We start from the raw sequence: 19,210 nt of genomic DNA on the forward strand, positions 1-19,210 counted from the left end.
CCAGAACTTTGTGGTCTTCTGAGCACCAGGAGGGTCACTCCTTAGCACTAATCCAGTAGTAGATGTAAAGCACTACTAGACATTACCAACTCTCCCCCATCCAATCCCTCCCAAACACCCCCAAACCCCAAAAATGCTAATTCTGAGGGCCCTGGGAAATTGTTTAAAGTGGTACAGACAGGATTCTTGTATGGGTTTCCAGGTTTGGGCTCTGTTTTCGTACTTCCTGTTCTCCTGGCACCCCTGGGTTGCTTTGGCTGCTGCAGCATGATGGAGAATGGTCAGAAAGGGACTGATTGATTATCATGGGGAGTAGACTCCAACCCCTTAAGCACTGCTTGTGGAGTCCCTTCCAGGTTGTAATTCTTTTATTGTTTTGACTTAATAAAGTTTTATTTTTCAAAATGTACAGTTGAAATTTGCTCATGTATTCTGTTCCCTGACTGCCCTTGGTGGTACCTGGTGTAATTCACTTGAGCTCTGTGCTTTGACACCAGTTTAATAAGTCCTTTACTCAGAAGCTTTCAGTGGGCCGCCCTGGCCAGGAACATCCAGAATCTTCAGAAAGACACACAGCAGGATTTATGAGCTTGTAGTTGGGGATTTCCTTGCAGAGCTAGTCATAGGTGGCTTTCACAAACGACACTAGATTATTGAGCTTGTCCTGATATTTGCCTTTGGACCACTTCTTTTTTTTCACCTTGTCCCCAGACTTGTTCACTGGTCTTTTTCTTGACCAACTTTCTGGCTGGCTTTCTTTTCTTTTCCTTCCTTCCTTCCTTCCTTCCTTCCTTCCTTCCTTCCTTCCTTCCTTCCTTCCTTCCTTCCTTCCTTCCTTCCTTCCTTCCTTCCTTCCTTCCTTCCTTCCTTCCTTCCTTCCTTCCTTCCTTCCTTCCTTCCTTCCTTCCTCCCTTCCTCCCTCCCTCCCTCCCTCCCTCCCTCCCTCCCTCCCTCCCTTCCTTCCTCCTTCCTCCCTCCCTTCCCGCCCTCCTTCCTTCCCTTCCTCCTCCCTCCCTCCTCCCTCCCTTCCTCCTCCTCTCCCTTCCTCCTCCTCTCCCTTCCTCCTCCCTCCCTCCACACTCGGCAGTGCTCAGGGATTACTTCTAGCTCTGCTCTCAGAAATTGCTCCCATCCTCCACCCCACCTGCTTCTGGGTCAAGCATTTTACTTCACTCTCTCTTGCTCTTCCTGCTCTTTCCTTTTGTGACATTGTGGTTTGTGCTACAGCAAATGAAGGGGATGCCATGAATGTCCTTTCCATATTAGTCCTTATTCTACTCTAATGGTAACTCTACACTGTTTGTTGCATTCTAATTTTCATCTCTATTGCCACTAGATATCATCCCTACACTGTGTTTTATTTTTCTTATATCCTAGTTATGCTACTGTGAATGGGATTAATATGAATCTATTGTTTCTAGGAGTTTTTTGATAGTCTTTCGGATATTCTAAGTATAGTAATCTGTCATTTGCAAGCAGTGAGAGCTTGACTTCTTACTTTCGTATCTGGATGCCCTTAATATATAATATATATATATTTTTTTTTTTTTCCTAATTGCTATGGTAAGTACTCCAGTACTATGTTAATAGGAGTGGTGAGAGGGGGCAGACTTTCTTTGTACCAGATTTTAGAGGAAAGGCTTTAAGTTTTTCTCCATTCAGTATAATATTTGCCTTGAGCTTGTGGTAAATGTCCTTGACTATATTGAGAAAAGTTCGTTCTGCTTACATCTTCCCTCCCTCCTTCCCTCCTTCCCTCCTTCCCTCCTTCCCTCCTTCCCTCCCTCCCTCCTTCCCTCCTTCCCTCCTTCCCTCCCTCCCTCCCTCCCTCCCTCCCTCCCTCCCTCCCTCCCTTCTCTCCTCCTTTTCCCTCCCACTCTCAGCAGTGCTCAGGGATTACTCCTGGCTCTGTTCTCAGAAATTGCTCCTGGTAGGCTCAGGGGAGCATATGGGATACCAGGGATCAAACCTGAGTAGGCTGTGCAAGGCAAATGCCATACTTGCTATCACTCCACCTCCCTGGAAACTTTTTTTCTTGTATTCCTTGGGAGGCATCGTGAAGTTCAGAGGGCAGCAGCTACCACCATAGCCTCGCTAAGATGTTGGCCAAAAATAGGACAAGCTATAATTCTTTTTTTTTTTTTTTTTTTTTTTTTTTTTTTTTTTAGTTTTTGGGTCACACCCGGCGGTGCTCAGGGGTTATTCCTGGCTCCATGCTCAGAAATTGCTCCTGGCAGGCACGGGGGACCATATGGGACGCCGAGATTTGAACTGATGACTTTCTGCATGAAAGGCAAACGCCTTACCTCCATGCTATCTCTCCGGGCCCCAAAGCTATAATTCTTATTACTGACTTTAAAATGTTTGCCTCTGTGAGATGATCCTGATTAAAGTCATTACTATGAGAAAAACTAGCTTTCAGTGGCTATTATGAAAAGCATTTAATTAAACTTTGGGAAAAAATTTTGTGGTAGGTGCGAGCACCTGTAGTTGCTTATTAGATATGATGTGATTTACCTGCAGGCTGGTTGGGACCCCGGCCCAAAGAGACAGATCACTCTGGAAACGCCTCTCTCACTTTGGAAGCCAGACTCAGTCTGGCAGGAGTCTATGTATTTATTCCCATGTCCTTAATGAGAAAATGAAAAAACAGTTGTTCAGAAAACCCTTTCAGGGAAATTTATTTAAAAATTTCATTTTAAGAATTAACTTTATGGGGCTGGAGAGAGAGCATGGCGTTAAGATGTTTTCCTTTCAAGTAGAAGGTCGGTGGCTCTAATCCTGGCATCTCATATAGTCCCCTATGCCTGCCAGGAGTGATTTCTGAGCATAGAGCCAGGGGTAACTTCTGAGCGCCGCCAGATGTGACCCAAAAACCAAAACCAAAAAAAAAAAAAAATTGACATTATTGACTTACAAATAATTAAAGATGATAAACAGTAATGATAAAAAGTAAAATAGTACACTTACAATGTATTATGAAGGTAGAGGGGAGAAAATATCTCATTGATCATTCTATTGCATATTAGCTGAAAAATAGCATTCATAAATAACTATTAAAATTTTTGCCTACATTTTAGTAGTTATTCTGCAGAAGTTTATTGGTGTCTTTAACTTATAAAATGACTTATTTAAGGCCACATAGCAAGAAAGATATTGTCACTGGCACATGTTAACAGTTACTCACAGAACTGGGAATGTATCTAAGTGGTAAACCATTTGCCTTGCATATAAGAGGCCCTGGATTTGATCTCTAGCACTACAAAAAAGAAAAGAAAGAAAATGATAGGACACATACTCCTTAAATTTCTACCTCGTTGATCATTCTATCTTTTCTCAAACATCTCTTCTTCAGATCTATGTAAACTATATGAATAAAGGTATTTTAGTTTTAAATATTGGGGTGGGTCTCCTAAGGATGCTCAGGGGCTCTGGGGCCATGGTTGATGACTGTTGGCCAAGCAGGACAGAACTTTAGTACTCTAGGGCACAAGGAGGTGGTGCTCCTCAGGCTTCATGGCATCTCCAGGGCCATCCTTGCACTCTCACCCTGGCCTTTACTTTTGTTCTAGAATGAATTATTATTATTATTATTATTATTATTTTGGTTTTTGGGTCACACCCGGTGGTGCTCAGGGGTTTCTCCTGGCTGTCTGCTCAGAAATAGCTCCTGGCAGGCACGGGGGACCATATGGGACACTGGGATTCGAACCAACCACCTTAGGTTCTGGATCGGCTGGCACTGCTGTGCTGTCTCTCCGGGCCCAAATTATTATTATTTTGAAGTTATGGGTCACACCTGGTGCTGCACAATTGGCTCTGTGTTCAGGAGATTCACCAATTCAGGTGGTGTTCGGGGGATCATAGGCAGTGGTGGGGATCAAACTTGGTCGAACTGTTTTTCAGGGCCCTGTACAATCTCTCCAGTCCCAATATTCATGATTTTAAAATAATTAGTAACTGTCATTTTTCAAATAATAAGTAGTTATTTGGCGTTTCCCCCCCTTTTCAACCATAGTAGTTCATTGTAGGCAATAACTATGAGTAAAGATCATTAATCAGTAGTTTTCTGGCATTTTCAGATAATAAGTAGGTATCTGGCATTTTTCCCTATTTCAACCATAGAAGTTCATAATAGGCAACAATTAAAAAATTTTTCTGTTCTAGTGATAACAAGTGAGGTTTTTCTGGAAAGGAATCTTTTTCATTTATTATTCCACTGGCCTCATATATCAGGGTATCTACAAATGTGTTGGATTTGATATATCATTAGACCTTAAAGAATATGCTTCTACATGCTATACTAAAATTTATTTAGAAATTTAGAAAATTTATTTAATCCATTATTGATTTGATATCTGGTAAATCTTTAAGACTGAAGTTTGAAGTGGGTTTTTTTTTTTTTTTTACTGCTGTTAGGGTAAAGATTTTAGACTGAGGCAGCAGTTTCTTTGTCCTTGTTTACTCCTTTGGTAAAAGTCCAGTAGTAGGACATCTAATTATCATTGTGGACCACTGTGGAGGAGGGAAGCTTGAGAAGAATTGCCATTTAAGTGACAAATAAGTACACATTCAAATTATAAAGCAATCTGTTAAATTTCAAGTTGATCAATTGGAACAGGAAAGTGTTTGAAAGGACCTGAGTTGTATTAGTTTGAGGTCATTGTATTTAGACTTAGGTTAATAAAGGTGGCATGCTTTAAAAGAACTAAGTAATTAAGTTTTATGAGCATGTCAAAGCAGGAATCAAAACAATGAATTTTACTTTACGGCAGTTATAGTGTTTTCACACGAAATGCTCATGACTGCTTCTTAGTAATAGTGTACTCCTTTTATAAAAACATGCCATCCACTCCCAAAATGATCACAAATCATAAAAAGGTGGTTATGAGACTTTATATTTTTATAATTTCTAGCTGTTTAAGTTCTAGAGAAGTAAAAGATAATTTTGATATGTAAGGAAATAAAGAATATATTACTTATATATTATATTATAAGTAATATAATATATAAGGAAAATCTGTAAGGAAATAAAGGGTAGGCTGAAAAATTGGGTAGAAGGTAGAAGGTATCTTATCCAATACATAGAAAAACAGCAGTAGCTATTGGTATTTTTGTGGAGCTGTGATTTGGGGTAGAAAAGTGGAGAAAGGAGACCAGGTGCTCTCACAGAGATCATATTGGAGGGAAGGAAACTCACCTTAAGATAATGGAAGATCAGATGGTGATATAGTACATTAAAAAAAGTCCACCTCTATCAGGCTAATTGAGTATGATGGCCAGAGAGATTATTTTTATAGGTGTCACTTGTGTGTTCAGAGGCCACTAATACCATAACCAGCAGTGCTGGGAATGAATGGCATGAGATGCTGGGGTTCAAATTTAGTGCTTTGCTCCTTTCACTTGCTATCTCCCTAGCTAGAGAGCTGGGTTATTTTATTTTATTTTGATTTTGGACCACATCTAGGTGTGCTCAGGATGTGCTGACACATTGGAGTGTAATGTGAAGCCCAACTTTGATCTGTAACACCATAAGATCCCATAAACATTGCTGGATCTGATCCTTGAGGTTCTTGAGCACTGCTAGGTATTACTCTAGTATGACTGGTCACCTCTGAGTTTGGTCCTAGTGATATCCAGTACTGGAAGACTTAAGCAGTATTACATACACTGTTGTACCTTTGAATCATTGGTCCTCTCTCACTATCACCAGGAGTAAGGGTTGGTTAAAAAAACAAATAAAAGGATTCAGTTGTTTGGTGGTAGATGAAGACTAATCTTTCCATGTTAATCATCATTGTAGTATAGGCGGATATTGAAATAGAATGCTGTTGGGGCCAGAGAGGTAGAATAGGTCCCACTTTGATCCCCAGAACCACATATGGTCCCTCTGAACACTTCCAGGAGTAGCCCCTGAGCACAGATCCAAGAGTAAGCCCTGAGCTTTGTCTCCCCCTGCAAACAAAAACAATTTTAAAAACATAGCATTGTGCTCTGAAACTTGAAACAACACTAAGATGATGGTCATCAAGAAGAAAGGATTGGAGAGAGGGCAGATAGGGTAAAGAAGTGTACATTGTATGATGACAGGTGGAAACTCATCTTTTGGAGGAGACTACGAAATAGCAGATTCAGAGGTTGAACTATAGTGTTATATATGTAATTCATATAAAGTTATTAACCCAATTTTAGTTCAATAAAAATGCAAAAATACATGAATAAATATTAAATAATCTCATAAGAAAAATGGTGGTTATTAATTGGACTTACTGTGATGATTCTTTTCTTTTTTTTAATTTTTAATTTTTAATTATGAGAACAAAGATGCAAAGAAAGAAGACAAGGTAAAGTTACAGTGGAAGGACAATCACCCATAACATAATTCTCAGAAGTCCCCTTGCTGATATTTTAACTTTGAACTTTCAGCCAAAGAACATTAAGATAAATAAAACAGAATCCATGTACAATTACTTTGTCCCTCAAGTCCCCAGATTGTAACACATTATAATATTTCTTAACAGCACACAAGGCAATCTAAAGCCATAAAACTTACGTAACTCCTTAAACATTAGAGGCATAGTATTTTTTACATTTCTGTGTACATGCATATTAGCTTAAGTTAACCTCAAATTTTTGTATTTGTTTTTATTTTTGTCTTTGGGCCACACCCGGCGTTGCTCAGGGGTTACTCCTGGCTATCTGCTCAGAAATAGCTCCTGGTGGCCGGGCGGTGGCGCTGGAGGTAAGGTGCCTGCCTTGCCTGCGCTAGCCTAGGACGGACCACGGTTCGATCCCCCGGCGTCCCATATGGTCCCCCAAGAAGCCAGGAGCAACTTCTGAGTGCATAGCCAGGAGTAACCCCTGAGCGTCACAGGGTGTGGCCCAAAAACCAAAAAAAAAAAAAAAGAAATAGCTCCTGGCAGGCACGGGAGACCATATGGGACACCGGGATTCGAACCAACCACCTTTGGTCCTGGATCAGCTGCTTGCAAGGCAAACGCCGCTGTACTATCTCTCCGGGCCCAAGTTAACCTCAAATTTTAAGTGGGTTTTTTTTTTTTAAGGATTAGAGTCAGAGGAGCACAGTAAAAACGGTGTTAGAGTGGCAATTGTTGTTTGCATAGGCCCACCAAAATGTGAGGGGCATGGAAAGAAATAATCTTGGCCTAAATACAAAGAGACCCTACCCCTGAAGTTTCCTGGTATAAGACCAACTCTAGGCTCTAGGCAAGTTAGATCGTCCAATCCAAGGCATTGTCCGTAGTGCCAACACACTTTTCACACAGTCTCAGTTGTTGGTATCATGTTTTTGTATTATAGATCCTGGAATCTGCAGATCCTACATTGAAGTCAGGATATGGAGTGTCCTCTTGTTTCACCTCACCATTAAAGGGCAATGCAGGAAGCCCTGTTCTGTAAGCAGGTCATTGTTGTTGTTGTTAAGTCTTCTCAGTATTAAGGGAAGTCTCTTTTGAGCAGGTCAATGTCTGAGCAGTGGTAGGGTCTTCCGTGGTAGAGGATTGCTTCCTGGTGATGTTATAGACAAACCTGGATGTTTCATGAATGGCTTCCCTGGTTCAGGGGTGAATGGAAAATGCCCTTTCTTCTAAGGCCTGTGCCAGGTCATTATGTCAATGTTCAGGGTGTAAGGTCCCTTTGCACTACAAGATTTGTGTATTCCAATCTCTATTAGATAGGATATTATTTGTATGTATAGTATTTTCCCATTTTAATGTGCCTATGCCAAAAAGGAGCAATGCCACGTGGCGTTATTGGTGCATATGGGGGCCATAAGAACAAGTCCAACAATCCCCATGATATGGTTCAATCATAAACATTAAACTGGGGGACTCTTTCACCAAAATTCCTTGTTGAACAGCTCATAAAGAGAAGATAAAAAGTGATTAGAATCGTCACTGTATAAGAGAATATTTAGGTAAGACTTACAGTTGTCAGAGAAAAAACACAAAATATTCTAAAGAAATACGTGTCCAGTTTATGTCTTTTGAAACAGTTTGGGGTTGTTACACACAATGCACAGCTTTGGTCTGTGATTAGGATTGTGCAATACTGAAGTTAAAAAGAGTAATGTGGGTTAGTGATGTTTGGGGGGTTGAGAGAGTTAGGGAGTAAAAATGAGCTTTGTAGGGCTGTGGGAAAGGGCAGAATACAAAATGGATGTTCTGGATACGCAAAACATATGCATAGTGGTCAGAAATTGCCAGTGACAAACAGCGCAACCGAGCAAATCTCAGCACACCCCAAGTTAGGACCAACCATTTCTGGCCACCTGGGCTGCCACCCCAGAAGGCCTGGAGGCTGGGGGCAGAAGAGGGGAAGGCTGGGGGCCTATCAAGGCTCCCAGCGCACCCAAGTTAGGGAGAAGGCCTTCCACATGGGGTCTCCCCCAACCCCATGCCGGCTAGAGCTAGCCTCCAGCTCAAGAGAGGATCGAGAGAGGTGATGATTATTTTCATTGTATAAAGGTCATTCATTAAATGAGTATAACATCTCACACTAGTATAAGATGTGTCACGGTCAAATCTCAATAAAAATAAATGAATAAACTTTTGTGGCAGAGTTTGTATAGTTCTTATTGGTTCTTACATAGAAAGATGACTTCCATTTCTATGAATTGTATTCTTATTTATTTTTCACAGTTGTCATTTAAAAGGCCAAAAGTTTCCATCTGATTTATTACTTTAAAATTGAGTCTTATTTGACATTTTCACTGAGTCTTTCACTGAATTCATTAAATATAAATTATCTTTGTGGGGCTTAAAATGACAGTTTGTATAAGATGATTTGTTGATATTGCAGAGGAATTTTAGTTATTGACATTTTGTTCTATTCTAAATCTTCCTCCAATGAAGTTAGGCTCGCTTTTACAACAGATGCAGCATGATGCTTTTTTTGCTTTTTGTTTTGGGAACACACCCAGTGATGCTCTGAGGTTATCTTGGCTCTGCTCTCAGGAATTATTCCTGGTGGGCTTAGGGAATTTTATAGAATTACCAGGGATTGAATTTGAGTCAGCTGCATGCAAGGCAAACACCATAACCGCTCTGGTCCCTGCATGACATCTTGTATAATGCCTGTCTCTAATACAGGCAGAAGGCGGGGGAGGAGTGAGATGGGGGAATTTGGTCGTGGGAATGTTGCTCTGGTGAAGGGGGGTGTTCTGTTTATGACTGGAACCCAAATACAATTATGTTTGTAATTGTGGTGCTTAAATAAAGATATTATTAAAAAAATAAATGAGCAGTCGCATAGATGCATCTATTAAAAACATGCCTAATAGTTGGTTTATCTGCTGAATGTTAAAGATCAGTCTTTTATACAAAATGTTGTTTTGCTAGCTCAATGTAATACTATATTAGGACTTATATTTATAAAAGTTTAGCAGATGAAAGTAGTTTTGGGTTGAGTTTGGATAATCAGCTTTTTTATATAGACTTTTTTAGCCAATCATTTTATTGATTTATTGTTTCTAGCAGGTTTTAGTGGAGTTTTTGGATTTTTCTGTGCATATTATCAAGTTGTCTTTAGTGATAGTTTAACTTTTTTCCTAAACTTGGATCTGTTGAATTTATATTTTTCTTGCCTAATTGCTGTGGCCAGGACTTCTAATATAGCATTGAATTATGGTAATGAAAAACAAAATTTTTGTCTTGTGACAAACTTAGAAGAAAAGCTTTGTTTCCACCATGAGTATGGTTTTAATTGTGGGTTTTAGGCTTTTTGTATGGGACCTTCACTGTATTTAGGTATGTATGCTTTATTACCATTTTATTTTATTTATTTATTTTTTTTTTGGTTTTTGGGCCACACCCGGTGACGCTCAGGGGTTACTCCTGGCTATGCGCTCAGAAGTCGCTCCTGGCTTGGGGGACCATATGGGACGCCGGGGGATCGAACCGCGGTCCGTCTCCTAGGCTAGCGCAGGTAAGGCAGGCACCTTACCTCGAGCGCCACCGCCCGGCCCCTATTACCATTTTTATTATGTAGAGTTTTTGGGCCACAGCTGGCATTGTTCAGGGCTTACACTAGCCTCTACACTCAGGGATCACTCTTGGTGGGTTCAGGGAATAATTAATAGTTAATTCAGGAATAAATGACTCTGGTGTTGTCTGAGGTTTTCCCACTGGAGATGCTAGGTAGTATTTTTGAGGCACTATAATATAGAATGGCAATGTAGGTAGCAGAGAATTTACTGCTTGATTCTTTTTCCAAAATATTATATCTAAATTGTGATTCATTTTATTCTTGTGCTTCCTTTGAATAGAATGAAGAATTTGATCTCTTTATATAATAGAATGGGATCTTGTATAGATTTTAGGTTATTATATCATTGTATTCATATTTTTTATAGGTTTTCTTTTTCTTTCTACTCCTCAGCCGGCCTCAAAAAGTGTGCTTGTGTCCATTCTTACCAGTGCATCCTCTGCACATCTCTACTCACTTGTATATAATTCAGCATCCAGCAGAGGTGAGTAAGCTTTGCCAAACACACAATTACATATAGGATATTAGTTCACAGGGAGAAACACTGGTGCATGTACTCATTCCTCCTAGATCCTTTGCTTTTCTGAAATAAATTGTGGTATTTGGGGAAACTAGTTTCTTGTATTTATTATATGATAGAAAAATGTAAAAACCTTTGAGAGGTAAAAGTTGCTATTTTACAAGACGATATCATTCCATAAATCATATTATTAAATAGTGTAGAAATTTAGGACTCTAGTTATTTTTGAGATTTTTGTGACTAGAGAGATAATAAAGTTGTTTTCTTTATTTATAACTTGTTTCTTATTAAAGTAGAAGAACTTTAGAATTTTAAGTTGCAATATAAATATATAAATTAAAAAGTTATTTTAGAGTATAGGTCAACATGTCCTTTTGTATATATATGACACATAAATAAAGGCTAACATTTTTATTTTTTGATTTTTAAGGCTCACATTTTTAGTTAATACTCTCATATATTGAATTATGTATGAATTAGCTTAGTATGTGTAAATTACTTGATGCGATGCACAGGGATCATACGAGACACTGGGGATCAAATCCGGATCATCTGTGCACAAGGCAAACACCCTACTCACTAAACACTCTAGTTCTGTCAAAAATAGCAAGTTTATAAGAAATAAATATTATTTTCAACATCTTGGCATTCATGAACAATGTGTAACCATAATGTGTCACCTTAATATATAAATAACTTATTATTATAAAATATTGGAAGATACTTGAGAGGAGTGATGTAAGAGGGCAAAGTCCTTATTAGGAGAATATAAGGGTGGTATAATAAGGGATCTGGAATTAGATTGCTTGAGTTCAATTCTGTAGTAATTTTTAATACATAATTCTGGTCAAGTTTGTCTCAGTGTTTTACTTTTATTAGTAGAATACCCATGATAAAAAATAAAGTTCTTTTGGAGGGGCATTGGACCCTGGGTGCCAAATATAAAGCGTTTTACCACTGAACCATATTCTCAGCCCCTTTCTTGCTATTAATATTTGAGGAATCTACATGTTGTTTTCCACACAGGCTGTCAGGCTATATCAAATTTTATTCCCACCAATCATGCAAAGAGTTTCCTTTTATTACATACTTTAGCCAACATTCTTTTTTTCCCCCTCATCTTTTTGATATCTAACATTCTTTTCTTTTGATTTTTGGGCCACACCTGGCAGTGCTCAGGGGTTACTTCTGGCTCTGCATTCGAAATTGCTTCTGTTAGGCTTGGGGGACCATATGGGGTGAACCTAGGTCCATCCTGGGTCAGCGGTGTGCAAGGCAAACTCCCTATTGCTGTGTTACCACTTTGACCTCAGATATCTACCATTTTTACAATTATTAGATGCTATCTCTTTGTGGCGTTGATTCATATTTCATAATAATAAATAAAACTGAGCATTCTTCTATGTGTCTATAAGTGTTCTTTGAAGATGTATCTATTCAAATATTTGGGCCAATTTTATTAGATAATTTGAGGGTTTTATTGTTTGGTTATTAAGTTATATGAATTCTTTATATTTTGTATATTATCCCTTTGTTCAGATATGTATTCTGCATATATTTTCTCCTATTAATGGTAGGATTTTTTTGAGGGGGAATCCACATATGGTGGTGCTCAGGGCCTACTTTTCATTCTGTGGCCGGGATCACTTCTGGAGGAACTGGGAGACTGTATGGGGAGTGAACCAAGGTCAGTTGCCTGTAAAGAAAGTTTTCTACCCACTATACTGTCTCTAGCCCAAAGAAAGATTGATTTTATAGCTGAAAGAAACACCCACGGAATGATATCAAATGGTATTTATAGAAATGGCCACCAGATTTTCCCTTGAATAATACCTATTTTTTGTTCTTTCTGTGCTTTTTTTCCTTTGCGAATGAAGCCATAAACCCAGCCTATACCTCAGTGGGAGCAAGAGATTAAGCCATCTGTTGTGGAGGGAGTATTTATGTTTATTACTGGCAATTCTTTTCACAGGTAGATGTTTTTCTTCTCTCTTGCTTGTTTAGTCAACCTTTCATTTATATTAATCAGGGCTCCATTTTATAATTGGGTTATAATTCAAATACCAGGTTACTTATTTTGTTGCTCAGAACATTTTATCTATGAGGAGCTTTTCATGATAATTTTCTGTATCTCAGTGATGTGTCCCATTGTTGTTTTTCTTTCTCTCTCTATATGACAGGCAGGTTGTCAGGATTATCTCTGAGATTGCCCAGTGCAGAGACGCTGCAGTGAAGTTTGAGTCATCTTCCAGGTCCCCCATTAGCCCCTGTTTTGTTACTTTGAGCATATCCTTCCTTGCTTCCTGGTCTAGGCAATGATTTTCAAGCTGACACACTACAAAATGTAATTACTCTTGATGTAAATGTCTATCAGAAAATGATTCAATTTAGTTGACTAAATTTAGCTTTCATAATCTTAACTATTATTTAGATTGATGTTATCTTATTTGATTAGTAAACTTCTGAGCATACCTTCATAGAAAAGTATGTTTATTGTGTTTCATTCTGATTAGTCAGAGAAATGATAGCACTTTTTATTAAAAGGTTAATTATAGAAAACAGGCTGGTGAGATGGCTCAGTTTGCCTTGCACCCCGCCAATATGGGTTTAGTCTCTGGCATCTCTTTCCAGTTCCATCTGGCCAAAACCAAAACCAAAACCAAAAGAAGAAAGGACTGGTAAATTTTTATATAATATTATGAATCATCTTCAACTTGAAAGTTTTAGAAATGTGTATGTCTAAGTGAAAATTTGTGTTTTATTTTTAAATAAAGGGAAACAGAGTGTTGCGGACAGTTCCTCTGCTAGCAGCATGTCTGCCCCAGGAAAAGTGTAAAGTCAAGATTGGACGGCGCTTCAGTGAAGAAAGGTAAATGTTTTTAGGAAATTTAAAGTAATTATTTTATATATTTTCTAATTTGTTACTCAATGTATTTATTTTTTAATAATATTTTAAATGGACTTACTGTGACATACAGTTACAAAGTTGTTCATGATTGAGTTTCAGTCATATAATGTCCTAAACCCTTTACCAGTTACATTTCCTCCCAACTAATGCTCTAATTTCCCTCCCACCCTCCTCCTTGCCCTTTCTCCTGCCTGCCTCAGACTCTAGGTCAGACAATTCTCTCTCTCTCTCTCTCTCTCTCTCTCTCTCTCTCTCTCTCTCTCTCTCTCTCTCTCTCTCTCTCTCCTTCTTTTAAAGTAATTATTTTCTCGGGGGAAGAGGATAAACTAGATGACCTAATATATAGAGAACCAAATTGATGACAAACCCTTGACTTGAATGACAAAATGCACTTATCAAGTGGGGGTCAAAGGGCTTGGGGAAGAGGGAGACTAGAAGTAACATAAGGTCAGTGATGGTGAAGGATATCATCTTTATATCAAAACCATAAACAGTATCATTACTATGCCTGTTATCCAAGCTCTAATAATAGTAATGATAATAACTTGCAATTATTATTTACTGCATCTTTTACAAAGACAATATTTACACATATATCTAAAATAGTTTTCTTCATCTTATTTTGTATTTTGCCTTAAGTTTTTTTATTTAAATACCACAGTTACAAGGTTGTTTATACTAGTTCCCCCCCCCAGAGATGAAGTTATTCATGATTGAGTTACAGTCATACAATGTACAACAATCTTCACCAGTGTACATTTCCGGCCACCAAATGATCTTATTCAAAACATTCTATGTTGTTTGGGGGCACATCCAGTGATTTTTTTGTGTGAATATTTTCAAGTTTAATATTTTTTTAATATAATTTTTATTTTAGTTATAGTGGCTTACATATCGTTCACAGTAATATTCCAGGTACATATTTACATTGAATCAGGGAGATTCCCACCACCGAATTGTCCTCCCACAACCGCTCCCATCCTGCCTCCCATATCCTCCATTCCTCCCCCCAGCCCTCCCGGGGCTGCTAGAATGCGTGGTCCCTTCTGTGTCTAGTTTATTACTTAGTGGTCTTATAACTGTTTGGTCTTGGTGACTCCAGCCAGTGATTTTTAGGCTTAGTGTGCTCAGGAATAACTTAAGTGGGGTCTGGGAACCATATACTACTACTCAGGAGTGAGCTGGGTAAGCCACATGCAAGGAAAGCACCATCAGCTCTGTGCTATAACTCCAGCCCTAAATGTGGGGAGTAGTAAAAAATAATTAAATTCTTTCTTTTCCCTCAACATAATATTCTTTCAAACTATAGATCAAATAGAAAAACAAAGGAATGATGTCATTATCTGAATTCTATAACGAACTATATTCCGCCTAAAAATCATATATATTTGCTGTTCATTTCACTTTTGTGAAAAGTACCCTTAATATAGTCATTTTATATTAGATTTAATATTTCTCCTCAGTCCCTGTACTACCTAATGTGCTACTGCTTTCTCAGTGGGTCACTCTGATAGCTTTTATTTCTTTTTTATTTGTTTTGTTCTATTTTTTGTTTTGATTGAGGTACCGTAATTTATGATACTGATTTGGACTTTCGGTAGAGGATCTGCTGTTACATAGGGAAATGAATTAAGGGGTATTTCTTTTAGTACACTTACAGATGAAAAATTGAAAATAATTTTGAGTTTTTGCTCTAATGTGTAAGAATATGATTGTGTTTTGCATTTTAATCCTTTATTAGTGATTTTCTAAATTCAGTTGTTGTAGAAATTAGTTTGTCTAGAATATTTTGTGTTCTGAGTACCTTTATTTCTGTTCTTCGCCTATTGAATTTGTACTCACTGCAGTAAGTACAGTATATATTAGGAATTATGAAAGCCAGTATCTTTACCTTGACCCTGCTTTTATAGAACGTTGTTAAATGTGGTATTGGTTACAGATTTTTTTTTTTTATAAAATGCCATGTATTAGTGAGTAAGATGCTGTATATTGTCATTATCTCCTTCCCCTACTCCTGGTTGTTTTGATGCTAGGCCATCTCCAGTGCCATCTCTGATACCTTACTTTTTGAATGAAGTTTGGGAAGAACAATAAAGCCTCTTTTGTCTACACAAGCTAATAAATATTATTTTTAAACTCATAGAGATCCTGAACTTTCATCTATTTGTCAGAAGTCTGGTACCTTAATATTATATCCAGGAGCTGAAGCTGCTAATTTGGAAGAATTTATAGTAGATTCTCCTATTTATCCTTCTACAATCATTATCATTGATGGTACATGGACTCAAGCTAAGGATATTTTCTATAAGAATTCTTTGTTTCGACTTCCCAAACAGGTAACTAGTTTTATAACATTGAACAGATACAAATGTACAGTTTGTAAATGTTTTCTGTGAGATGATATACATATATGTTATTAATATATTAATTTGATAGTATATATCATTTGATCATATTAATTTGATAGTATGTGTGAATAATTATTTCAATACATTTGTAGAAAGTTTCAAATTTGTTGCTTTCAATTTGTACCATCAAACTTCATCATAGCTTAGTCATTTAGTAATATTTCTTCCCTCAGACATTAAGTTATAAATTATAATTTTTTCTAAGCATATTGATGCTTTATTAAGAAGTAATATTTACAATTATTTGAAAGCTAAATCAATTTATTCTATTAGGAATAATTAAATTTTTATTTATCTTGAAATACTTTTTTATTTTCATTATTATCATATGGTTTATCCTTCAATTAGTTGTAATTAGTGAGGATGATGTTTCCTGATTAAATCAACCATTATTGTGTTCTTAGAATGAATTCCTTTGCTATGTAGCTTAAACCTAAATTTTATTTAATAGTATTGAATTGTTAATTCTTTCAGATCAACCCATATAGCAGTGAATAGCAGGACTTTGTCTTTTCTTTTTAATTAAATCACCATGGCTTACAAAGTTACCAAGTTACTTGTTATTGAATTTGAGGTGTACAGTGTTTCAACATCATTGTCTTTCCTTGTAGTCAAGTAGTATTACACTGTGTGCCATAGTTTCTTTACCCAGTCATCTGCTTTTGGACACTTATGTTTTTCCAGCTTTTTGGGAGAACAATATGGATGCTTATTAAAACAGTTGGATTAAATTTTATGTGACCTGGCAATTAATTTCACTTCTTGACATCTACCTCAAGGGGCCCCAAAATTCTCTTCTGAAAAGATATCTAGGGAGGACAACACTGGTGGTGGGAATGGCCCCGATTTACTGTCACTATGTACCTTAAATATAATGTGAAAGACTTGTAATTCACATTGGTCACAATAAAAATTATTAAAAAAAAAAAGGTATTAACTGTTGTTATCAGTGGGTCAGTTGGAATGTGTGGCTGGGCAAAGTAGACGAATGAAAAAGAACCTTTTTCTTTTTTTATTAATATATTTATTAAAATACCTTGATTACAAATATGATTATAGTTGGGTTTGTCATATATAAAGAACACCCCCCATCACCAGTGCAACATTCCCATCACCAATGTCCTAAATCTCCCTCCTCCCGACCCCACCCTCACCTGTACTCTAGACAGGCTTTCTACTTCCCTCATTCATCACCATTGTTATGTAGTTCTCAATGTAGTTATTTCTCTAATTGCACTCACAACTCTTTGTGGTGAGCTTCATGTCGTGAGCTGGATGTTGCAGCCCTCTTCTCTTTTGTCTCTGAGAATTATTGCAAAAATGTCTTACATTTTTCTTAAAATCCATCAATGAGTGAGACTATTCTGCGTCTATCTCTCTCCCTCTGACTTATTTCACTCAGCATAGTAGATTCCATGTACATCCATATATAGGAAAATTTCATGACTTCATCTTTCCTGACTGCTGAGTAATATTCCATTGTGTATATGTACCATAGTATCTTTAGCTACTCATCTGTTGAAGGGCATCTTGGTTGTTTTCAGAGTCTGACTATTGTAAACAGTGCTGTAATGAATATAGGTGTGAGAAAGGGATTTTTGTATTGTATTTTTGTGTTCCTAGGGTATATCACTAGGAGTGGTATAGCTGGATCGTATGTTAGCTCAATTTCCAGTTTTTGGAGGAATCTCCATGTTGCTTTACATAAAGGTTGGACTAGATGGCCTTCCCACCAGCAATGAATAAGAGTTCCTCTCTCTCCACATCCCCGCCAGCACTGCTTCTTCTTGTTCTTTGTGATGTGTGCCATTCTCTGTGGTGTGAGGTGGTACCTCATAGTTGTTTTGATTTGCATCTCCCTAATGATTAGTGATGTGGAACATTTTTTCATGTGCCTTTTGGCCATTTGTATTTCTTCTTTGAGGAAGTGTCTGTCCATTTCTTCTTCCCATTTTTTGATGGGATTAGATTTTTTTTCTTGTAAAGTTCTGTTAGTGCCTTGTATATTTTGGATATTAGTCCCTTATCTGATGGGTATTAGGTGAATAGTTTCTCCCACTCCGTGGGTGGCTCTGTATCCTGAGCACTATTTCCTTTAATGTGCAGGAGCTTCTCAGCTTAATATAGTCCCATTTGTTTATCTTTGCTTCCACTTGTTTGGAGAGTGCTGTTTCCTCCTTAAAGATGCCTTTAGTCTCAATGTCATGGAGTATTTTACCTACATGTTCTATATACCTTATGGTTTCAGGTCCGATATCACGGTCTTTAATCCATTTGGATTTTATCTTCGTAACTGGTGTTAGCTGGGGGTCTGAGTTCGCTTTAAAAAAGAACCTTTTTCTAAAGACCCAAACTACCACAGATAACTATAGACTTGTTCATCAGTTGTTTGTAAATGGTCTTTAGTCTTTTCCTGTTTCTTCAGTCAGTTTACTATATAAATATTTTAATGATTCTAGAACATAAAAGGGCAGTTTACATCAGTCAGTTCTTACTAAAGTTTCCCTAATCTAGGAATAATATAGTTAGAATGAATTCAGTTTTATTTATAAATGTAATTCGTCACTTATAACCATTATTATGCATATAGCAACATACTTCCTTTTTTTTCTTCTTTTTTTTTTCTTCTTCTTTATTTAGTTTTGGGCCACATCTAGTGACTCAGGGGTTACTCCTGGCTATGTGCTCAGAAATTGCTCTTGGCTTGAGGGACCATATGGGAGACTGGGGATTAAACTGAAGTCCATCCTGGATCAGCCATGTGCAAGACAAATGCCCGAATGCTGTGCTATCGCTTTGGCCCCTGTTTTTTCTCCTTTTCTTGTTGCAAATTCATGTTAACTATTTTAGTTTAGTTGATTCATAGTAACAGTGCAAAAATTTTGCTCTATGGATTGGTGAGAGAACTCAGAGGACTGAATGCATGCTTTACATTCAGCAGGCCTGGGTTCCATCTACATGCTTACTTGAGCATCACCAGAAACAGCACTGCAACATTGAGCCAGGACCAAGGATATCTCCTCCCAGCAGTGCTGGATGTGGTACCCAACCAAACCAACCAACCAACCAACCAAACCAAAAAAACAAAATTAAAAATCCAATCCAAATAAATTTCACAATTTTGTTGCAAATATCTGAAAGAATGCCTTGAAAAATAATCTGGCAAAAAAGGGAAAAACAAGATTTTAGATTCAAAGTTTAACTTAACTTTACAAAGAAAAATAAAAAGGAAATAAGCAGGTAACCATATGTGACCTTTATACTAACATAATTGAAGAATGAAGGATTTGTAATACAAATCCATTAACTTGGCTTCCTTTCAATCTGGATTTCTAATATATCCAGACCATTTGGCAATGAATCTTTGCC

General features: G+C 37.5%; 1 protein-coding gene across 1 annotated transcript in view; it reads left to right on the forward strand.

Annotated features, from left to right (window-relative positions):
* DTWD2 (DTW domain containing 2) overlaps window positions 1–19,210 on the forward strand; it is a 79,960-nt gene that overhangs the window by 17,907 nt on the left and 42,843 nt on the right. The window contains exons 2-4 of the mRNA XM_049771414.1: window positions 10,399–10,497; window positions 13,308–13,394; window positions 15,577–15,769. Of these exons, the coding sequence (XP_049627371.1) occupies window positions 10,399–10,497; window positions 13,308–13,394; window positions 15,577–15,769 (379 nt within the window). The remainder of the gene's footprint in view (window positions 1–10,398; window positions 10,498–13,307; window positions 13,395–15,576; window positions 15,770–19,210) is intronic.

Source organism: Suncus etruscus, chromosome 4 (genome assembly GCF_024139225.1).
Source record: "Suncus etruscus isolate mSunEtr1 chromosome 4, mSunEtr1.pri.cur, whole genome shotgun sequence".
Taxonomy (NCBI): Eukaryota; Metazoa; Chordata; class Mammalia; order Eulipotyphla; family Soricidae; genus Suncus; species Suncus etruscus.